Source organism: Peromyscus californicus, unplaced genomic scaffold (assembly GCF_007827085.1).
Source record: "Peromyscus californicus insignis strain IS unplaced genomic scaffold, ASM782708v3 Scaffold_11__1_contigs__length_118956290, whole genome shotgun sequence".
NCBI classification, from domain to species: domain Eukaryota; kingdom Metazoa; phylum Chordata; class Mammalia; order Rodentia; family Cricetidae; genus Peromyscus; species Peromyscus californicus.
The window spans coordinates 47,706,448-47,728,332 of NW_026294402.1; the positions used below are offsets into that span (position 1 = coordinate 47,706,448).

General features: G+C 37.1%; 1 protein-coding gene across 3 annotated transcripts in view; it reads right to left on the reverse strand.

The window, feature by feature from the left end:
• Ddx10 (DEAD-box helicase 10) overlaps positions 1-21,885 on the reverse strand; it is a 468,305-nt gene that overhangs the window by 421,041 nt on the left and 25,379 nt on the right. For all 3 annotated transcript variants that reach the window (XR_008222819.1, XM_052760354.1, XM_052760346.1), the window contains exons 8-12: positions 19,138-19,300; positions 17,001-17,085; positions 8,149-8,250; positions 4,573-4,660; positions 2,111-2,199 (exon numbers count right to left, since the gene is read on the reverse strand). Coding sequence is in view for 2 of the 3 variants with exons in the window: in XM_052760354.1 (XP_052616314.1) it covers positions 2,111-2,199; positions 4,573-4,660; positions 8,149-8,250; positions 17,001-17,085; positions 19,138-19,300 (527 nt within the window). In the remaining variant the exon portion in view is untranslated. The remainder of the gene's footprint in view (positions 1-2,110; positions 2,200-4,572; positions 4,661-8,148; positions 8,251-17,000; positions 17,086-19,137; positions 19,301-21,885) is intronic.

A 21,885-nucleotide genomic window follows, 5' to 3' on the forward strand; every position in this document is an offset into this window, starting at 1 on the left:
TGGTTGTGAGCCACCATGTGGTTGCTGGGAATTGAACTCAGAACCTTTGGAAGAGCAGCCAGTGCTCTTAACCCCTGAGCCATCTCTCCAGCCCTTGTTTTGGGTTTTTTATTTGTTTGTTTTATTTTATTTTGTTTTATTTGCTTTTTTACCTAAGAGCAAGATGTTGGATGTTTCCTTCCAGGATCAAAACTAACAATTTTTACTAAAATCCCACTGGTGGGTATAAATACAACTTTTAAAAAGTTGTTAAGCCAGATGTGGTGACACACCCCTTTACTCTTTAATCTCAGCACTTGGGAGGCTGAGGCAGGTAGATTGTGAGTCAGAGGACAGCTCCAGGCCTGCCAAGGCTCCACATTGAGAAAAGCCTCCAAATAAATAAATAAATGGTAGCTTTATCCACTGTTTTGTTTATATATATTTCACAATAGAAACTACTGAATTATTTGAATTATTGAAAAAAATAAACTCGGAAATAGAACTGCTGAGATTCAAAATGCACAGCTCTGTCATTTACTAGCTGTATAGTCTCAAGAATATTCACCTCTTTAGGCAGTTTTCTTATCTGAAAAATGGAATGACTGAGAATGCCTACCTAATAGAGTTGATATAAAAAGTTAATAAATAAATACAATACAGTGAAAGTAATAAATAGGCAACTGTGGCCCTTTCTGTCATTATTACCGTCATGATATGAAGAGTTAGGACAGTGAGTTTATATACACCAAAGGATTTCTTATACTATAGTACAGTGACATGGTTTTCAGGAACTAAAACCTGAATTCCTTGAAGACAGAGTATATATACACATATAATCCTATCATTGAATGTAATGACCTACATATAGTGGGCACTCAAAGTATTTCCCTAGAACATTTTTAACCTTGTATCTTACAGACATAGCAATTGCTTTAGTTATCATGAGCTTCTAAAGGAAATCCTACACCTCAAGAAAATTACACATCTGAATATCAATATAAATTAAAAACACAGTTAAACTACACTGATCAACTTAGACTTAACATAGTTGTTTGCCTTCTATAAACATCACCAAGAGCAAGTCATCAACAACAAACACAACATTTACTAGTCTGTTGCAACAAAACAGCTTCTAAATATGAGCCTGCGGTATTCAAAACCTACGTCCATCATTTGTGAATATTCTAGCTGCAGCAACCAGAAAAAAAATACTGAACTTCACACTACTAAATACAAAAGTAGCTAAAAATCCTAATCTTTGGATCATATTTTAAAAATAATGAAACTAGGAACTAGTAAATAAACATGGGGAAACAAAAACCTGTTTTGCATGGCACATGCTTTTCCATCCATTACTAAAGCAGTAATGCTATCTAACACTGTTTCACACTGCTATCTAACAAAAGGGTTTTAAAACATTACAATTGACGTATTATGTTATATTAAATGTATATGCTAACACAGAAAATAGCAGCTTACTTGGGTCCAATTTTTTGTTATGAGGGGGAAGTGGAATGGATACGAACATTCTCAAGTATGAAATCCTCAAATAAAACCTTTTTAAATTTTCTTTGTTAAACTCAATTTAAAAGTAAAGTCACTCAAATTCCTAGAAAGCAAGCCAAGCATTCAGACCTTACCTAAAATGTATTTTATCTTGGAAACCTAAGATAAGCATTAAAGTATAATGAAGCTCAAGGGTACTTCTAAAGATTTGTTCAATGCATTTCCCAGAGACAGGACTCCCTCAAAGAAAGCTGATTCTTCCTTTATATATTAAAAAGTTATTTTTGTTTTTGTAATCTCACAACTATTCAAACAAAACCAGTTAGTCATTCCATACATTTGCAACCTGAGTCACTAAATCTCGCAACATCTTGCAACTGTTACTTCAAGTGTCTATAAGAGATAAAGACTGAAAAAATAAACAAACCTTATAAATATGAACCTCCTGACAATAAGAACTAAAATACTGGTTAAATTTCCAAGAGTTAATTTAATATACTTCTCTGCAAATTCTCAACCAACTGTTCTACAGTAAAGTAGAAGTGGTCTAAACTAAAACTCTTAGAGGAAACACTAGAGACAATCCCTCTAGCTTTATTACAGCTATGTTATCAATACTTACAGTGCATATTCAGTAAGAGGTAACTTGCTCACATTAAATACTTCTTTATCCTTCATAAGATATACTGAACGTATGTAGGAGACAAAACACTGTAAAATAAAAAGTACAATGCAATACAAGTTAAATATTAAGCTAAAACCAAAATAGAAAACTAAGAGATAAACTCAGTAGTAGTGAAAAAATACAAAACACATCAACACAACCCTATTTTGCATACACAGAAAAATAAACTGCTACAACTGTAATATTAGAAGATTCTGTATTTTATTCCATCAGTCCAACACACTACAAAAGATTACCTTAGCTGGGCATGGTGGTACACTGCCTGTAATTCCAGTACTTGGGAGGTAGAAGCAGACATTGGAAATTTAAGGCCAGGCAGAGTTACATGAAATCTTACCTCAAAGGAGAAAATTCCTCAACTTTCCAAAAAGCTACTGAATATTAATTAGCACTACTTAATTATAATAAAGTACAGTAGGGCAACACAGGCAATAGAGTAATACAGATAGAGCATCTGTACTGATTACATATGTTATTAGCTGAGCAAATGTCATCATTTTTCTAAATTGCAATTTTCTTATCAAAATTACCTTCTAAGTGTTATGACAATGAGGAATTCATATAGAACACTCAATATCTTCTGATATATACAAGATGCAAATAAATGTTTTTTCGTTGCTGATATTACCTTGAATAGTCAAAAGACAATTTTTTCAACAAACTAAAATTTCACTGTGAGCCAAATTTTGACAAAAAGGTTGTTTTCTTTTTTATTATAATTTCAAATAATTTACCATCATCTTGGAATTTTTACTTCCACTTTTTTTTAATAAAACTATGCTCATGACACAGCTATGTCATCCTGATCCTATCAGTCTGTAAAATAAATAGATAATAAAGTATTTTTCTTTAACAACAGTTTGTATAGGGCTGAGAGATAACTCAGCAAAGTACTGACCAGCCAAGTCTGAAAACTTGAATTCGAATGCCCAGCATTCACCTTAAAAGGCTGGGCATGAAGAATGTGCAGCAATCCCAGTACTGGGACCCAGTAACAGAAGGATTCCTGTAACATGCAGCCCAGATAGTCAAAGTCTAGCCAGATGCATAGCTCCAGGTACAATAAGAGGCCTTGTCTCAAAAAACACCCAGAATTGACCTCTGGCCTCCATACAAATGCACACACAAGAATACATACAGTATACAGATATAAATTTTATAAAGTATATTTAATCCTTCTGTCCATATTTCTTAAACTTTACATTTTCTTCTGTATTTCTATATTTACACTAATCTTTTCTACCCAACTAATCTCCCAATAAACCATTTTCTGTCTCCAAAGGCATTAACAATGAATGGTGCTAGGTCAAAGGTATTTTCCCCAGCAATCATCCACAAGAAATAATATCATGTGCTTATAGGGTTAGCTCCATCCAGATTAATCATAATCTAGAAAGTCACTGAAACCAGATAGCCCGATGGTGCTGGGAACACAGCCATTCTGCTAAACCATGTATGGCACCAATAAGTCACATCGCTTATTTCAGCATGCTAGTCTATAGTTTTTGTTCTAGAAGGCTCATTTTCTATATGTTCAAACCAGTAAAACTATATCTTTTCAGGTAGGCGGTGGTGGTGCACGCCTTTAATTCCAGCACTTGGGAGGCAGAGGCAGGTGAATCTCTGGAGTTCGAGGCCAGCCTGGGCTACAGAGTAAGTTCCAGGAAAGGCACAAAGCTACACAGAGAAACCCTGTCTTGAAAAAAACCAAAAAAAAAAAAAAAAATCCTTTCAGCATTTTCTATTTCTTGAACCAATAACCAAATGACCTGCTAGTCATGTCATACATCACAACATTACCACCATTTTCAGCGTCAGGTGGTTTTTAATTTCTAACATTTCTCTTCACAAATAACTGATCTGAAGATTGATTAGTCTGACTTGGCCTTTCCAGACTGTACACACATTTCAAAATGTCAGATATATGTCATTTTTTAAAAAACGTCAGTATAGGCAATTTCTTACGAAGACTTTTTTAGTTCAGAATAGCAATTCAAGAACATTAAGTCATATTAGCAGGTTCAAATTTCATTGTTGAAGATAATTTGCAAGAACTCTATGTCATCTAGAAATCTAGCTTAATACAAGACAATATTAATCTCTCCATCAGAAAATGCAATCAGAACTTATAACAATTTCAGTGAAAAAATAAGAAGTTAAGTTTATCAAGTATACTAGATGCCAGGCTGCTTCAAACCTAAAAATCATCTTAGAATTTCCCCTGTGTCTCTAATAAGAAGAAACACTTTTTAAAATTAAGAAGTAATCTATGTAAAAATTCCATTACTTAAACCTTTTAGCTATGAACATGCAACATAGTAACAGCAGAAACTTATGAAATATAATTTAATTATATAAATCCATTCCAAAAACAAATCGTGAATTCAAAGATAACTTACCCTTTGAGCTCTTTCTTTTAAATCTTGATCTTGGGCTAAAAATGATTCTAATTTTTTCTGAACATCAATAAGTTTTTCTGGATTGATTCTTTTTAATAAAAAAAAATAACAATTAAACTAAAAATCAATCTCAATTTTAAAAACAGGAATAATACACAGCATTTTCTTACTCCCCCTCAACTGGATTTTTGAGTGTTTAACATTATTTCTCATCTATGGACCAAGAATGACACAGGAAAAAGAAAATTACAGGACAGTAGATTTCTCCAAACAAATGATGAGTAAGAGAGTTTATCTATACTAATGCCATTTTTACCATTGGTTACTTCTTAATTCTATAAAGTTAGAAAGTAAATTCCCATAGGACATAAATTAATGAAATGAAATTCAATGTCATTTTTGCAAATGTCCCTGCTTTAAATCAAATATGTAAAATCAATTTCAAGTAATTAAGACATAAAAACGTTTACCTGTTTAAAATTAAACATATAAGAAACATCAAATTTTGCTCAACTATGCGATAGCAAAGAATGAAAGGGTCTACATTTCACAAGAGACTCCATTTGATTTCCTAACTTCAAACTGAATTATTACATTACTCCAATGTTAGAGTAGCAACAGGCAAACAATGAGTATAGATGGAGTTGTTTTTCCTTTATTAATAGAGAAATTTTTCAAAACATACAAAGCTACTCACCTCAACAATTTAATTCATGATCAATTTTTATCTTCTATATTCTATATCTAATAGCTGAAGCAAATCAAACTGTTTTTCAATGTCTCCAATACAAGAAAGACTGATGAATTCCACTATGCCCAATGTATACATCCTCATGAGAGGAGATTATGATCCTTTGAAATAAAGAACCCACAAAATGATTTCATTCAAGGGGTATCATCCTTTCAATTTCCAATGCTCCTTAAAACTAAGAAATTCTTTCTCTTAATTTTCTCTGCTGTATTCTACAAAATTGTTTTAATATACATCCTTTTTTTAAAGGCATCAGGACTGCGGAGATGATTCAGTTGATAAAGTGCCTGCCATACATGTATGAGGACCTAAGTTCAGCACTGTGGCACTGAGGCACTGCAGCATGTGTCTGCAACCTCAGCCATTTGGGGAGGATGTAGAGAAACTGGAGACAGGGAGAACCCTGGAGCTCATTGGCTCAGCTGCCAGGCTAGCCAGTGATAAGCTTCAGGTTCAGAGAGAGACCCTGCCTCAAAAATAAAGATGGAGAGTAGTCAAGGAAAGACACTCAGTTTGACCTCATGCCTCCACAGGAACAGAGACATATATGTACAGGCATACATGTAACTACCACAAATATACCACACACATACACAACAATAACAACACATACACAAACAGGTTTCTTTTTAATAGTTTCCAAAAAAAAGGCAACTGAAGCCAAATGTAGTAGTAAATGCCTACAATCTCAGCATTTGGGAAGTGGAGACCACCTATGCTACACAGTACATTTGAAGGCAGCCTGGGCTACAAGAGACCCTATCTCAATCAATCAATGAACCAATCATTCAACCAATAAATAACTCTTTACCATTACCATGTTCGTTTCAACATTCATTCAATAGGTACATTAATATAATTTATCACTTCAATACATACAAAAGTAAGTAATAAAATCCAAGTTATCTATAAACTAGAAATAGAAAACTTCAAAATAAGGAATATCTGCTCTTGGAAAAATAAAGACTAGAGCTAATATCATCCTTAGTATAAGTGAGAACCTTCCAGTTTTCCCACTAAAATCAAGAACAAAGCAAGGGGTGTTGGAGAAATGGCTCAGTAGCTAGCCATTCTTCCCGAGGACCTGGGTTCAATTCTCAGCACCCACATGGCAGCTCACAACTATCTGTAGCTCCAGACAAAAAGGATCTGACATCCTCTTTCGACTCCCACTAGCACCAGAAACACAGTACAAAGGACATACATGCAAGCAACACAGCCATGCACATAAAATGATAAGGGAAAAGAACAAAGCGGGGAACTCTGCTTTTCAATGCAGTAAAACCAAAAGAAGAAAATTAAAAGCACACTGATTGGAGGAAAAAAAATAAAACTATGCTTGTTTGAAGGTGAAATGATGATCTACTTGGACAATCAAAAGAAAGGAACAAAATGCTCCTGGAAACTATTAAAAATTATAACAAGGCTTCAGAATGCAAATATACCAAAGGCTAAGAAAGTCTGAACAATATCTACATAAAGAAAACCACAAAACTCCGATGAAAGAAATCAAAGAAAAATCTTAATTTTTCAGTTTCAGGGAAATTCAATCTTGTCAAGGTTCCAATCTATTTCTCATTTGATCTGCAGATTCAATGTAATACCAATACAAATACCAGCCAGTTATTTTATGGGTATCTATAAACTGATTCCAAACACAAGCTGCAAGGCTGCCAGGTTCCAACCTCAAGACTTAAGTACAAAGCTGTAATAATCATCAGCGTACAGTAATTGCCAAAAGAACAAATCAAGGAGAATAGAGTCCCGAAATACAGCCACATGTATAGCCAACAGATCTTTGAGAAAGGAACTACAGCAACATAAAGAAACAAAATTAGTCTTTCTAATAAATATTAGAACTGGACGTGTAAACACATGAATCCTGGCACATACATAAAAAAAATTCAACATGAATCATAGGTATAACTATAAAGCAGAAAGGGGCTCAGGAGATGGCTAAGTGGGCAAAGTAGTACACAAGCAGGAACACCTAAGTCAGGATCTCCAGCACCAACCTGATAAAATGGACATGGTCATGCACACCTGAAGCCCAGCACTGCAATCTGAGGGATGGAATGGGGGAAGGGACAGACAGATCGTAGGAGCTTGCCAGGCAGCCAGGGTCAGTGAGAGACCTCATCTCAGAGAGTAAGGTAAGAAAGCATTTGAAAAAGGCATTCTGACATCCACCTCTAGTGGACACACACAAAATTTCTAGCAAAGACCACAGGAGAAAATTGAGATGGTCTCGAATATGGTAATGACATTAAATGCAGTATTAAAAGGCTAATTCATGAAAACAGTTCATTGACTAGAGCAGACTTCACTAAAATTGGGAGCATGAAGTTCAGGCAGTCTTCCTCTGCTCCCTAGACTACCACCAGATGAACGGCTCTGCTCTACCACACCTCCTTGCCATAACAACATAACCTCGGAAGCCAAGAGCCGAACTCCTTCCTTCCTTTAAGGTGGATCTCTCAGATACTAATCACAGTGACACCAAGAGCAACCTTCATATGAACTAGGGACTCAGAGTGACACTGACATGTCAATGAACTCATAAATTGCAACAAAACAGCAATCTGCTGGCTGCTGTCACTAGGATGTACACATGTGGGCACATGTGGAGCAGCTATACTTTCCTTCCAATCTGCTGTTAGCATAAAATTTCTTCTCCTAAGATTTTGTTAAAGTATTTTTCCCCTCTATATTAGAAGCCAGATGGTCGAATAGATGAGGAGGAAGAAGGAAGGAAATGTAGGCAATAAGCACAGTGGCATCATGTTCTCACGCCTAACAGCAGTACAGGAACAGCTAGCTCTTACTTGATCTCCTTCACAGGTACTTTCTTCTGGAGAAGCTGCTGCACCATCCCTTGTTCTTCTGAGGGTAGTAAAATTAATAAAGCTTCGCCATCCTCTTTGTATCTAAACAAAATAAAAAATTTAAAATGTATCAATACGATCTTCATTTTACTATTTTGACAGTAAGATGAGTAGATGACATGAAATCAAGTTCACTTAATTAGTAAATGCTAGAAAAACCCGCTTTTAATCTTCTGTGATGTCAGAAAAGTAGGACTCTAGCTGCCTTACATCAAATTTCAATCACCTGCTACAATTCCCACTGCCTTTAAGGCTGTACTTCAAAAGTAGAGCCAGCATCTAAAAAATAAGCAATTAAGCAGAATTCGTCTTTTGAGAAGGGGGTCTCAATATCGCAGGCCAGGATGTCACTACTTTTGTTTGTAGCCCGGGCTGGCCTCCAGCAACAACAGGCCCAACTCCAAAGGGCATATTTTAAAATAGGTCCATACAAATATATCAAGGAGACTGCTTCTACCCAAATCTCAAGAGTATTATGACAAAACTGCTGATTAAACATGGCAGCGAAATATGCTGAAGAATCAGTTTGTCGGGAACACTGACTGACATACACACCTGTAATTTCTGAACACAGGAGGCTAAGGCAGAGGAACTGCCGCAGATTCAAGGCAGGGGTGAGCTACACAGCAAAATTCTGTCTCAGAAAACCAAAATATGTAAATAAATTCATCTTCCTACGGATTTTACTGATACCTTTAGAATAAAACTTTTCAGGTCAATTTAAAAAATGGGCCTACTCAGGTAAAAACCTCCAATCCTTATAACTGCCATACCGTAGCTTCAGAAATCTGTGCTGACACAGGCCCAAGCCCTCCAAACGTACTGAAGCTGCTTGTGCTGCTTGAACACAGTTTACTAACACCACAGTGCCCGCTGGTCCACATAAGCAACAAAATAGGATCAAATGGGATATTTAGGAATTGTTTAGATACACAAAAGAAAACATAATTGCTGTGGGATGTTCTGTATGGCAAATGTGTTGCTGATTAGTCAATAAATAAAACACTGATTGGCCAGTGGCTAGGCAGGAAGTGTAGGCAGGACAAGGAGGAGAATAAAGCTGGGAAGTGGAAGGCTGAGTCAGAGAGACACTGCCAGCCGCCATGATGACAAGCCGCATGTGAAGATGCCGGTAAGCCACTAGCCATGTGGCAAGGTATAGATTTATGGAAATGGATTAATTTAAGCTGCAAGAAGCCTGCCACGGCCATACAGTTTGTAAGCAATATAAGTCTCTGTGTTTGCTTGTTGGGTCTGAGTGGCTGTGGGACTGGCAGGTGAGAGAGATTTGCCCTGACTGTGGGCCAGGCAGGAAAACTCAAGCTACACATAATCTCAAGGCATTCTTTACACGCATGCTATAAAATCTGAGGGGCACATGTTTATAACTAAGCAAATAACTACTTACTGAGAGGCCAGGACTCAGGAAAAAACCAAACACAAAGAAGCAGGGCCCTGTCTTCAAGCAATGTAACACTCATCCTAAGAAGACACAACAAACACATACAAGCCCAAGATTCAGGATGACAAGCAAAGAAAGACAAAGGACAGCCACAGGCAACAAGCACCACCAACTCAGAAGTGGAGAACAAATATTCACAAGTGCCAGAGAAAAAATATGACAGCAGATGGAATTTCAGGTAGGTCTTCAAGGGAGACAGAAAGGGGCCTAAGGTGTTATAAAAGAATGCTGTGTCATGGTAGAAGAAACCAGACAACACAAGACTGATTCAGTAAAAAGAGACCTAAAAAAAGGGAAAGTCCCCAGTTGGAATACAAAATGAACAGCAGGGAAGATGACTTAAAAAGGTACATTCGAGACTGATTTGCACTACCCTGAATGCCTCTCCAAGTCTGCAACACTGTCTGCAGATAGTATTTTATCATTGAATGTTAAAAAAAACTGGCTTTAACAACTTACCTAAGAGATGGTACTGTACTTTTATTGTGAAAACTAAAGGAAAGCGTTTTATCTTACATATTAATTTTAAAATTCAATTTAATAAGGAAAAAATACATCCTTGTATGTACAGACTGAAAAAGATTAAAACATACCAAAGTGTTAAGCTATCTTATTATAGATAATTTGTTAATTTTTTAAAATCATATTAATATGCCAGGTAGTAAGATAGTGAGAAAACAGACATTCTGCAGATTATTAAAAAAGCTGGCCAGGCGGTGGTGGCGCATGCCTTTAATCCCAGCACTCGGGAGGCAGAGCCAGGCGGATCTCTGTGAGTTCGAGGCCAGCCTGGGCTACCAAGTGAGTCCCAGGAAAGGCGCAAAGCTACACAGAGAAACCCTGTCTCGAAAAACCAAAAAAAAGCTGAATGCCTATATGAACAGATATTAAAAAAATCAGTAGTAAATCCCAGCACTCAGGAGGCACAGGCAGGCAGATCTGTGTGAGTTCAAGGCCAGCCTGGTCTATAGAATGAGTTCCAGGACAGCCAAGGCAACATAGAGAAACCCTATCTTAAAAAACAAAACAAAACAAATCAGTAATACAGAATTTTGATTACTAACATAGAAGAAGCTCTAAGTACATGACAGAGAATTCTACCTAATAGTCTAGATATTAAGAAGACTGTCCAGAAATAATGACACCTTAAATGAACCTTGAAGAATCAGCAGCCAGTCTAACATTAAAGGTAGAAACACAGAAAGGACAGTCAAATTTTGCAAGGAAAAAGGTAGTATTTCAAAAATAAAGGAATACTTGAATATTTTTGTCTTTATGCTTATTTAATTTTCTTGTAAACAGAGGAAATATGAATATATAAATACTCCTTTATCTAATTACCTGTTTGGAACTAAAAAAACTAGTTGTAAATACCTTCCTCATTGTTTAAATGCAAAATTGTATGACTCAAAGTTATTCATCTTCATACACTACAAAAAAAATATGAATTTAAAACAGTCCCCTTTAGCCATTAGACTAAACCACACATGATGGCAGAAGTTATTAGCATATAAAATAAGAAGGTGACACCCTGACCAAATAAGATAGATGACAGACATCACAGCTGCTATGTCTGCTCTCTGAAGACAGGTCAAAAGTCAGAAGACAGCCGGGCGGTGGTGGGGCACACCTTTAATCCAGCACTCGGGAGGCAGAGCAGGCAGATCTCTGAGTTCCAGGACAGCCAGGGCTACACAGAGAAACCTGCCTCTAAACCAAGAGAAGTTGGAGAGCAAGCTGAGGGGGTGGCACGAGGGAACACAGAAAAAGCACCACATGCTTTGCTGAGCAGCGTGAGGGAAGACGAGTTCAGATACCCTTTTCACATCCAGGTAAAAAGCTAGACCTAACCATGCATGCCCATAACTCAAGTGCTGGGAAGAAGGGGAAACAGGAGAACCTCTTAGGCTTGCTGACCACCAATTTAGGAAAAAACTTTATAATACAATCTAGTAATGAGAAAAGTAAAGAAGAAAAAGAAAACCAACTAATCACTCTAACATATCTAAATATGATAAATGATACAGAAAGAGAAGGGTGCAAAGGAGTAGCTTGATGAGGACATCAGAAAGAGCCACAAAGATAACTGTGGGAAAAAGGCAACAGTATGTCTAGCAAATATAAACAGCAGCAAAACCTGGAACAAGGAGATAAATACATACATACATACATACCTACATACATACATACATACATACATAAGGCAAGTGTATGGGCCTGTCACTGACTTAACTGAGAAGCCCTCACAGGAGAGAATTTGACTTGTGGGTTTTTTTTTTTTTTTTTGGTTTTTCGAGACAGGGTTTCTCTGTGTAGCTTTGCGCCTTTCCTGGAACTCGCTTTGGAGACCAGGCTGGCCTCGAACTCACAGAGATCCGCCTGGCTCTGCCTCCCGAGTGCTGGGATTAAAGGCGTGCACCACCGCCGCCCGACTTGACTTGTGTTTTAAAAGCTCACTCTGCCTGCTGGATTGAGTAGACCATAGGAGAACAAGAGCAGAGGAAGTGCCTGAGACATGGCCAGCTCCTAAGCAGTATCAGACCCTCACTTGCCTCTGTGACTACCAGCTGTATCATCCCAGCTCTTCAATGCTGCAAGTTACAAGGATTTACTCTGCCCTCATTAAGTTTTTAAAATCCAGTTGTCAACATAGGCAGAAAACCATGTAAGGAAGCAATTTCCTCCTAGAGAGAAAGAGACTCAGTAGAACTTTAAAATTCCCAACTAAGTGAATTTTTTAAGAATAGGAAATTTCATGTGAAAATACTGTTCTTATCACATATCTAATAACATTAATTAACATTAGACTTAATTCTTGGGGAAATTGTCTTTTCTCTATTATTTCAGTTTGCAAAAAGCTAAGGACTCTTTAAAAATTTCTCATTGATTCCGTAAACTAAGAACATTTTCTGCAAACCATGAACCCTTCCCAATTTAGGAATTTTAACTAGTTTACACAGCTTCATACTTGCTGTCAAGATGTAGACCAAAGACATGAAATGCAAAAGCTTGGCTCTGCTGTCCCCTAGTGGAATCACATCTTACTATCTAAATTAACTCAAAATTTTGAGAACTACAAACAAGGAGAAAATGACTGAACTGAAATACAGCTAAAATGATATTTCCTCTCAGTACTCTAGGACAGAAAAAGGTACATATAAACTCCCATCTTCTATCCTAGCCTCCCTACTACCTACAAACAAAAAGCTTATCTGGTGTGTGCCTACTTTCTAATTACAAATCTTCTGTGTTTTCAACTGCAAATAATTTTTATTTAAAATAAAAGTCAGGCTTTTGAAAACCAAAACTGCAAGTCTTAAAGACAATTGCTTTTAAGTAGCAAAATGTACCTCAGGATATATCACAAAAAAACGATCTTCACTCACTTGTCTAAAAAAGAACATCATTTTGTTAATTAAGTGAATTAGGGAAATTTTTCTTTGCTATAGAGCCAAAGAATTTATTAAAGATCAAAGAATCCAGTAAAATAATAAATGCTCAGAGGCAATAAACACCTGAATCGCCCTTTATTTTTCCGTGGTAAAGCACATATTCTCCAACTTCAGCAATTTTTCTAACAAAATCACTTTTTTTTTTCTCGAGACAGGGTTTCTCTGTGTAGTTTTGGTGTCTGTCCTAGATCTCACTCTGTAGACCAGGCTGGCCTGCCTGGCTCTGCCTCCCAAGTGTTGGGATTAAAGGTGTGCACCACTACCACCCAGCCACAAAATCATTTTTTTATATTTATATATGAATGTTCAATTCCAAAAGCAAACACTTTCTGGCAACCTGGTTTTAATTACAGCCTAACACAGGATTCTAATTAGTTTCAATTTTTAATTTAGCCTTTATTCAACCCAATTACTCAGTCTCATGGCCCAGGAAGCTTTTTCATTATCTCTAAACCCATTAACGGCCATTTTAGACCACCAGAGAAAAAAGGAAACATATGCTAACCTTTTCACTGACCATACATCTGAAATAGTCAATTTAGAATGTGTTGTTTATGTACAAAGGGTCAGACTTCTACTTTAAAAGTTAATGACTGTGTTAAAAAAAACACATTAAAATAGTCTTTAAAATAGTATTCTCTTAGAGAGAGAGAGAGAGAGAGAGAGTAGTATTCTCTCTGACTCAGCATTTCAGTGCTGTCCTAAATCTTCAGCTCCACAACCATCAAGGCCCAATTTAATGTTCACCATAGCATGTTCAACTACACTGTACCAACTTCTCCAAAACTGAAAACCTGGAAGACTTACCTTTTTGAACCATTTATTGATATACTGAAATGCTCATTAATCTCACATAGATTTCAAAATACTGCTAAATATATCCTATGAAGGAATCAGTGTCTACGTGCCATATCACACAACTGTCACAGGGCCTGTAAGCCATCTTCTAGTCTAATATTTTTGCAAGACACCATATACAACCATTACTAGCCAACAGAACAACAAAAATGCATGTGCATGGGTGCATGCACCGAATTTTTACAAACTACATGTTTGCTAAAGGGAATTAAGTCATCAGGGGAAAGGATTTTATCACCAGCTTCCACTAAGACTTCTCAAAAGATCTCACTGTGAAAAGTAATCCAAATGTGAACCTAGAATAGTAGGGTACACTTTCTTAGGAAACTGAAAACAGGGCTGGTGAGATGGTTTATGGGTAAAGGCGCCTGCCGCCAAAGCCTGGAAAACTGAGCTCAATCTCTGGAACTCAAGTGAAAGGGGAAAAGGAAAACTGATTCCCAAAATCGTCCTCTGACCTCCAGGCATGGCATGTGTACTCACACATACATCAAGCGCTTACACACTTGCACACACAATAATAGTAATGAAAACGCAACAGTTTTGTGTCCCCAAGAGAAAACAAATTTTAGAGGCTAGTCTGTCTCACTGCAATGATACCTTCTACAGAACTCAGTCTCAACTCTTACCTCTTGTTTAAAATATATCATTAATTCCAATTCAGAGACTTCTTTTGTACCTTCTAGCATATCAACGTACTTTAAAATATGCTTGCCATTATACTACTGTCTTCTTTTGTTCTTAAAAGAAATACATCTGAGTATATTTTTATTACAGTCATGTTGGATGGTGACCCATGGTGTAAATTCAAATCAGAAAACACTTAGACACTCTTAACAGTCCATGAAAATTAGGAAACAAGAAAGGAGACATTCTACTTATTAGGCTGTAGGAAACCATAAAAAACTACTTACTTCAGCTGAAAAAAAAAAGTCTCTACATACAAAAATATCTATTATTTTCTTCAAAGTTAGCTAAAAACAATGTGAAGGAAGGGAGGAAAGAAAGGGAAAGTCTGCAAAGAAGGAAGGATGGGAGGAAGGGAAGAGAGAGTAAGAAAGAGGAGAGAGACTCGGAGAGAGGAAGGAAGAGGGGGAAGGAGTGGGCACAGACCAGGTAGAAAGATGAAGCTGGTTAGGGAAACAGTCTCTGGCCCTTACACCCGAGGATCCTCTCATCCCTGGGAAAGCCTTGAAATCAGCAGATGCTGGTCCAGTGAGATCAACACCAAAATCCATCGAAGTACCAAATTACACCGTTTTGATGGCAAGGAAAACAAAAGAAAATATACACCAAAGAAACAGTCCACCTATAGCTAATCATAATTAACATGACTTTATTATAATTTATATTTATGCTATTTACAATCCCTAACCATAATAAATACCGTATTACAACAATTTTACTGAAAGTTATTGTCTGTTTTCCATTTTTTGTTGTTCTCTGTATGTTGAATGTGCATGTTTCATGTGAGTGTGTAATGTAAAGGCCAGAGGCCGCTGTTAGTGTCTTCCCCACCTGCTCTCCATCTCATTTTTGAGACCCTCTCTCACTGAATCTGGAACTCACCTACTCAGCTAGACTAGCTGACCAATGAGTTCCACGGATCTACCTGTCTCTACCAACAGCCCTGGGAATACAGATGCATGTCACTTTCCAAGTGTTTGTACATGGGTACCAGTGATTCAAACTCAGGTCCTCATACACACACGGCAAGCACTACAGACCTCACAGATGCTAGGACAAGAAGTCTTCCACTGAACTATATTGTCAGTCCTCTTTTAACTTCTTTCTAAAGCAAGGTCTAAATTGCCTAGCTTGCCTTAAGCTTACTGTGAAGCCCAAGCAAACCTTGAACTTTAAGACCCATCTGCCTCAGCCTTCCAAACTCAGCTGAGAGCCACCACATCCAGATTTCATCTCTCTACTTTCTTAAGATCAATTTCTGAACAAAGAAGTATTAAGGCAAAAAGAAGTACTCTAAGGCTTTTGAGAAGCATTACCAAATGAGACCCGAAAGAGGTTAGCCATTTATAATTCTACAAGTTTACTGTAATCTCAATAGTACTAACATATTACATAATCCTTTTTATTCATTTAGATCCATTTGTAATTTAGCTCAAAGTAACTGAGACTTCGTTTTATGTTTCAGACATTTTCCCCACAGCTCTGTAGCCAGCATAAGGTGCTTCAACTTAGAATATTAAAAAAAAAAGAGAGAGAGAAACAAACAAATGAAAAAAGTCAGTGGGAGGGGCCTTTAAATCTTAATCAGAAAAGGAAATCTGTGACTCCTACCAACCCTGTCCCTTACTAAACCCTATACCACAGAAATTAAGAATACAACCTAGACTAGAGAAGTCAGACTGCCTGGTTCAAATCTATGCTCTTTGTATCTTCAAACATATTGTATTACTGCTTAAACACTTGATTTCTTCATATGAAAACAGAGACGTCATGAAGATTCAATGAGATGATGTTCAGTGAGCAGTTCTTAGAAAAGTTTAGAAGGGTAAATTAAAACAAAACACTAAAACTTCATGGACTGTTCTCAGCTACAACAGCCTTCAGGCTATAATTTTTTTTTATTTGTTTGATTATTTTGCATGGTGTGTGAGAAAGAGAGCGAGAATGCCAGTCTTTGTGGAGGTCAGATGACAACATTGTGGAGGTAGTTCTCATCTTCCCCCCTGGTAAGGAAGAGGCTCTCTTGTTTCTGCTGACGCATTGTTACTCCAGGCTAGCTGGTTTGCAAGCATCTGAACAAACCAGCTAGCCTTCTTCCCATAGGAATACAGAGGTGAGGACCCAGGGATCAAACTCAGGTTGTTAGGCTTCCATGGCAATCACTTTTATCCACTGAGCCATCTCCCTAGTCCTATCAGAAAGTTATTGACTCACAACAAAACACCAGCACTCACATACCTAATTGTGCCATTCTTTGTTTATCTACAGCTAGAGCAGAAGCAAGCTTTGTTATGAAACAGTACAAAAGCAAAGAAATGGGCCAGCACACCTACCTGGCAGTTCTACCAGCTCTGTGAATATACGTGTTAACATCCTCTGGACAATCAAACTGAAGAACCCAATTCACAGCTGGAAAATCTACACAGAAGAAATAAGAAGGAAAAAAAATTTCAATATCTAGCCTGCTGTACTAGAGTTATTTTACAGTATTGTGTGCCAAGATTTCCTATCACATCTCACTAACAAAACTTTATTAAAAATAAAATTGGTTGTATTAACCAAGAAATTATAAACATTTCTCTACTTTGACAAAGTGAACTAAAATTACATAGCTTCTTTCTGAAACAGAAGAGACAGTGCTTTGTGACGACAATGAAGTGCCCTGATATTTAATGACCTAAAGCATCACTCATCATAGGGTCCCAGTAAACTGGTTTCTGGGTCTGAGGACATGGTTTAGTTTGGCAAAGTACCTGTCACTCAAACATGAGGATCTTAATTTGGATTCCCATTACTCATATTAATAAAAATGTTTTAAGTCAGGAATAGAAGCCCTTTCCTCTTAACTCCAGCACCGGGGAGGCAGGGATAAGAAGATATTTGCTGGCTAGCTGTTTTAACAGATTCTGTGAACTACAAATTCAGTGAGCTACTATATATCAAAAAATAAGGTGGAAAGCATAAAAGACATTAGACATCGCCCCTAGCCTCCACACTCTTCGCACACACATGAACATATACATGGACACACAGACACTAAAAATAATAAAAATAAGTAAGATTTTAAAATTTCTAATTTTTTTTTCAATTCACATAAAGCTTTACTTTTCTGGCTAGTCCTACCTCCTAATAAACTATAAGCAATTATACACCCTATATTTCTGAATACTACAAGTTTTATTTCATTTCCAAAGAAGCCTGTTCTCAATTTCTCAGAACTAACTCTACTCACTTATAGGGTTTGCTACAAGGATTTCTAATGATAACAAGAAAAATTATTTTTGCCTGACAATTTTTCTTTTTTTTTGAGACAAAATTTCTCTGTGTAGCCCTGGCTGTCCTGGAACTCGCTCTGTAGACCAGGCTGGCCTCAAACTTAGAGATCAGTCTATGTCTACCTCCCAAGTGCACAGACAACCAGCACCTGGCATTATTATTTTTAAATAATAAAAAAGTGATTTTTTAACAAAGAAAGAAAGAAAGAAAGAAAGAAAGAAAGAAAGAAAGAAAGAAAGAAAGAAAGAAAGAAAGAAAGGAAAGAAAGAAAGAAAGAAAGAAGGAAAGTCACTCTAAGAGGGCCAAAATGACAAAGACAACCACTTAAAAATAGTATTTTTCAGCTGTAAGTGGTTATACACACCTTCAATCCCAACACTTGGGATTTCTGTGATTTGAGGCCAATCTAGTCTACAAAGCTAGTTCTAGACCAGCTAGAACTACAGAGTGAGACTCTATCTCAAAAGACAGTAACTGCTGAAGTAGGGTGGTGTGGTGACCTACTGTGTATGTATGCTTATGACAGACCATAATTAATTACACAGTAAGTGGCTGAGGAATTCACGTTACTAGCTCTCTATCGCCTCCACCTCACCCTACCCACAAGTTACAAGGTGCATGTCACCACAGTACCATTTTACAAGAAAATTAAAGTATGTTAAATAGTGTCATTAAAAATCAGAATGACTGATCAAAAAATGGATTTCACTGATTTTTCTTGTTAAACTTCAGTTTTAAACTTTTTTTTTAAAGATTTATTTATTTATTATGTATATAGTATTCTGACTTGCATGTATGCCTGCAGGCCAGAAGAGGACACCAGATCTCATTACAGTTGGCTGTGAGCCACCATGTGGTTGCTGGGAATTGAACTCAGGACCTTTGGAAGAACAAGCAGTGCTCTTAACCTCTGAGCCATCTCTCCAGCCCCAGTTGTAAACTTTTAATCCTTTCATCTTCCTTTGATGACTACAGAGGCTCCTCAGGATTATGATTTAATTATTAGGAAACATAGCCAAGCTCACAAGAGATACAAATACTACACAAAGTTTCACTGTCATCTGTCATGTTTATCAACTTACCAATTTACTAATGTCTCTCACAAGATCTGAGACTCAGAGTTCCAGAAAAACACCCTATAAGTAAATACATTTGCCACGACCACAGAAATGACACTCCAGCTAGTTTGCTTACCCAGTCCCCTGGCTGCAATGTCAGTAGCAAAAAGCACCGCAGCCCTCTTTCGGACAAACTCGTTGTAGACCTCCATTCTTCTCATCTGCTGCTGCCGGCCATGGAGAGCAAGGATAGAGATGCCTGGGCGCAGCCGGCAGAACACCCTGTACAGGTACTGAACCTGGGCACAAGCAGAAGGGTAAGTGCGGTCCTCCGAATGGAGGACAAATTTCACCAACTGTCAGTTTTTTAGAAAAAAAACATAATCGAGAATTAAAGTCTTGAAACATTTTTGCTCACATATTTTCTAAAAGAATTTTAATTTCAAAAAATTTTAAAAATCTCAATTACTAAAAATATAATTTGAAAAAAAGAAAAATTCTTATATTTTTAAGTCACCTAAATTCTTTCTAGTTTTGAATAGCTGTAAGAACATAACTTCTATAAAACTGTATTTTAAATTAAAAAGTTTTATCATATACATATCTGGGAGATTCTAAATAGTAAAGCTATGGGAAACACGTGAAGAACTTTTAACAGAAGTAAGCTTTGTCTCCTTCCCTCCTGCAACTTTCCTTTCTATCTCTTGATCTCACAGAACTGCAGCTTAGGTTTTAAGCTTGAAAGTCTTTTATTACTCACATTGTAATTCACAAATTTCTACAACAAAATGTCCTCAAATTGTACATTTATTTCCTATAGCAACAGGCTGTACTAGCCTTCTCCTCTGACTGAGCACTTAGCTGACCTCCTTCCTGAAAAGATAGGACTTAATAACTTAGACATAAACAAAATTTTGTTATAAATATATTTCAATGTATAGGCCTAAAGGAGTTAACTATTGTTTTAGTTTTATTTCTTTACTAGGTACTTATTACTAACTGGATACTGTTAGACTGCAGCAGAATTCAACATTATTTCTAACACATATTAAGAAAATTTCTTCACATAAATTAAAAAGAAAATGGACCCAAAGGAAAAAACTTTTTGAACTATAAAAATGCCAAAACCACAATAAAAGATGACTATAATGCAAAAACCCCTGAAATGTACAACTTGTTACTAGGTGTAAGTGTTTTCGCTTTACCAACAGCAAAACTCTATATTAGAACACAGGTCTACCCCTAAATACATAAACTGCATTACTTCTAAAGGGAATTATGTGTCATCTTCCTTTTTGGACCAACCACTGCTGTTTTATTATTACTTCTATGTTCTTTAATACTCTAGAGCCAGGGAAGCTATGATTCTAGCACATTATACCAGTAATATCAGGAATAATGGACTCGTGCCCTTTTATTGTAAAGATACACAAAGGGGCAACCATGAAAAGGGAGATGGTAAAGGCGAATCTGTAGGCCATAGATGCACTGAGGCAAGTTAGTTTTAAGAAAAACACATACAGAAATTCAGTTAAATTACTTCAAGAAAACCTTCTGCAATCTGACTCTCTTGAATGAAGAATGGGCTTCGATTCCTGTTCTTTAACAAGCCAGCTGAAGTGGAAGGTAAGTGTGGCCTAAAACCTTATGGAGTCTAAGATTGGACTTCTCTAACAGAAAGGCATTAGAGGGTTTTAGGCAAATCAGTGACACATTCTAGTGGCCACTTCCCAAGGACTTCTGGCTAAAGTAGAAAATCTAAAAGAATGGGGAGAGCAAATAGGAGGCAAACAGAAAGTTAAGCATGGTCCAAACTGTACTGGAGCATGGGAGATGACGAGAAGGTATAAAGCTAAAGAATTACCAATAACATCACTATGGATGAAAAGACAGGAATTAAGGATTACAAAAATGGAGAAAAGTTGGGGGAAGCAGATGTGGGAACAGCAACTCTTACATTGTTATTTGAGAGGTTTCTACATACAACTGGATAGTCTCAGCAGGGGAGCTCAGGAAAGAAATCAGGACTTGAGATGTAGATTCTGCAGTTGACAGCATACAGACTGTATTCACACCACAAAAGTCATAAGGTTACCCATAAAGCATACTAAGAAAAGGAGGCAGAAAAGAGATCAGATGTACTCAAAATTCCAGCAAACAGAGGAAAAACCCAGCAAAAGTAGTTAAAATAGATCAAACAGCAGCCTAGAAGAAAGACAGGTTAATAATGGGTATACAGTCAAAATTTTAAGAGAGAGGAAATGCTTCTTTCTACGAGGACAAGTAAGATGAGAACTGAGAACTGAGCACAAACTGGAAAGTTGTAACCTTTAAGAGCTGCCTGAATAGAGGGTCAAGAACAGAACAGAAGGTGAAGAAGTCGATTCAACTAGTAGGAATAAGTCTTTAGGAGGCATTGCTGTGAAGTACAGAAAAAGGCAGGAATGTTGGGTTTGCTTTTAATTCTTAGTATGGAAAATTATCAACAAAAGGTAGAGAGAAAAATGGGCCAGACGAAGAGACATTTGTACAGAAGACAGCCTAGAACACACAGGGTTGGCCACTGGGATAGTGGATCTTGATTAGCAACTTGATTAGAGGGAGAAGATTAATAAAGCACACCCCTGATACAGCTATGAGGGCTTTTCCAGACAGGACTACCCAAGAGGAGGGGACTAAATGTGGAGGGGCATCTGGAGCAGGCCTTTTTTCTCCGCTCCCTGGCCGCCATGACATGAGCTGCTCTGCTCAGTCATGCACACCCCCAGGACAAACCAAGACCTCTTACGGCACGGTCTAAATTAATTCTTCCCTAAAGGCAATTCTATGAGGCATTCTGTCCTGTGGTAAAGTCTGACTGATACACTGACAGGCAAGCACAGAC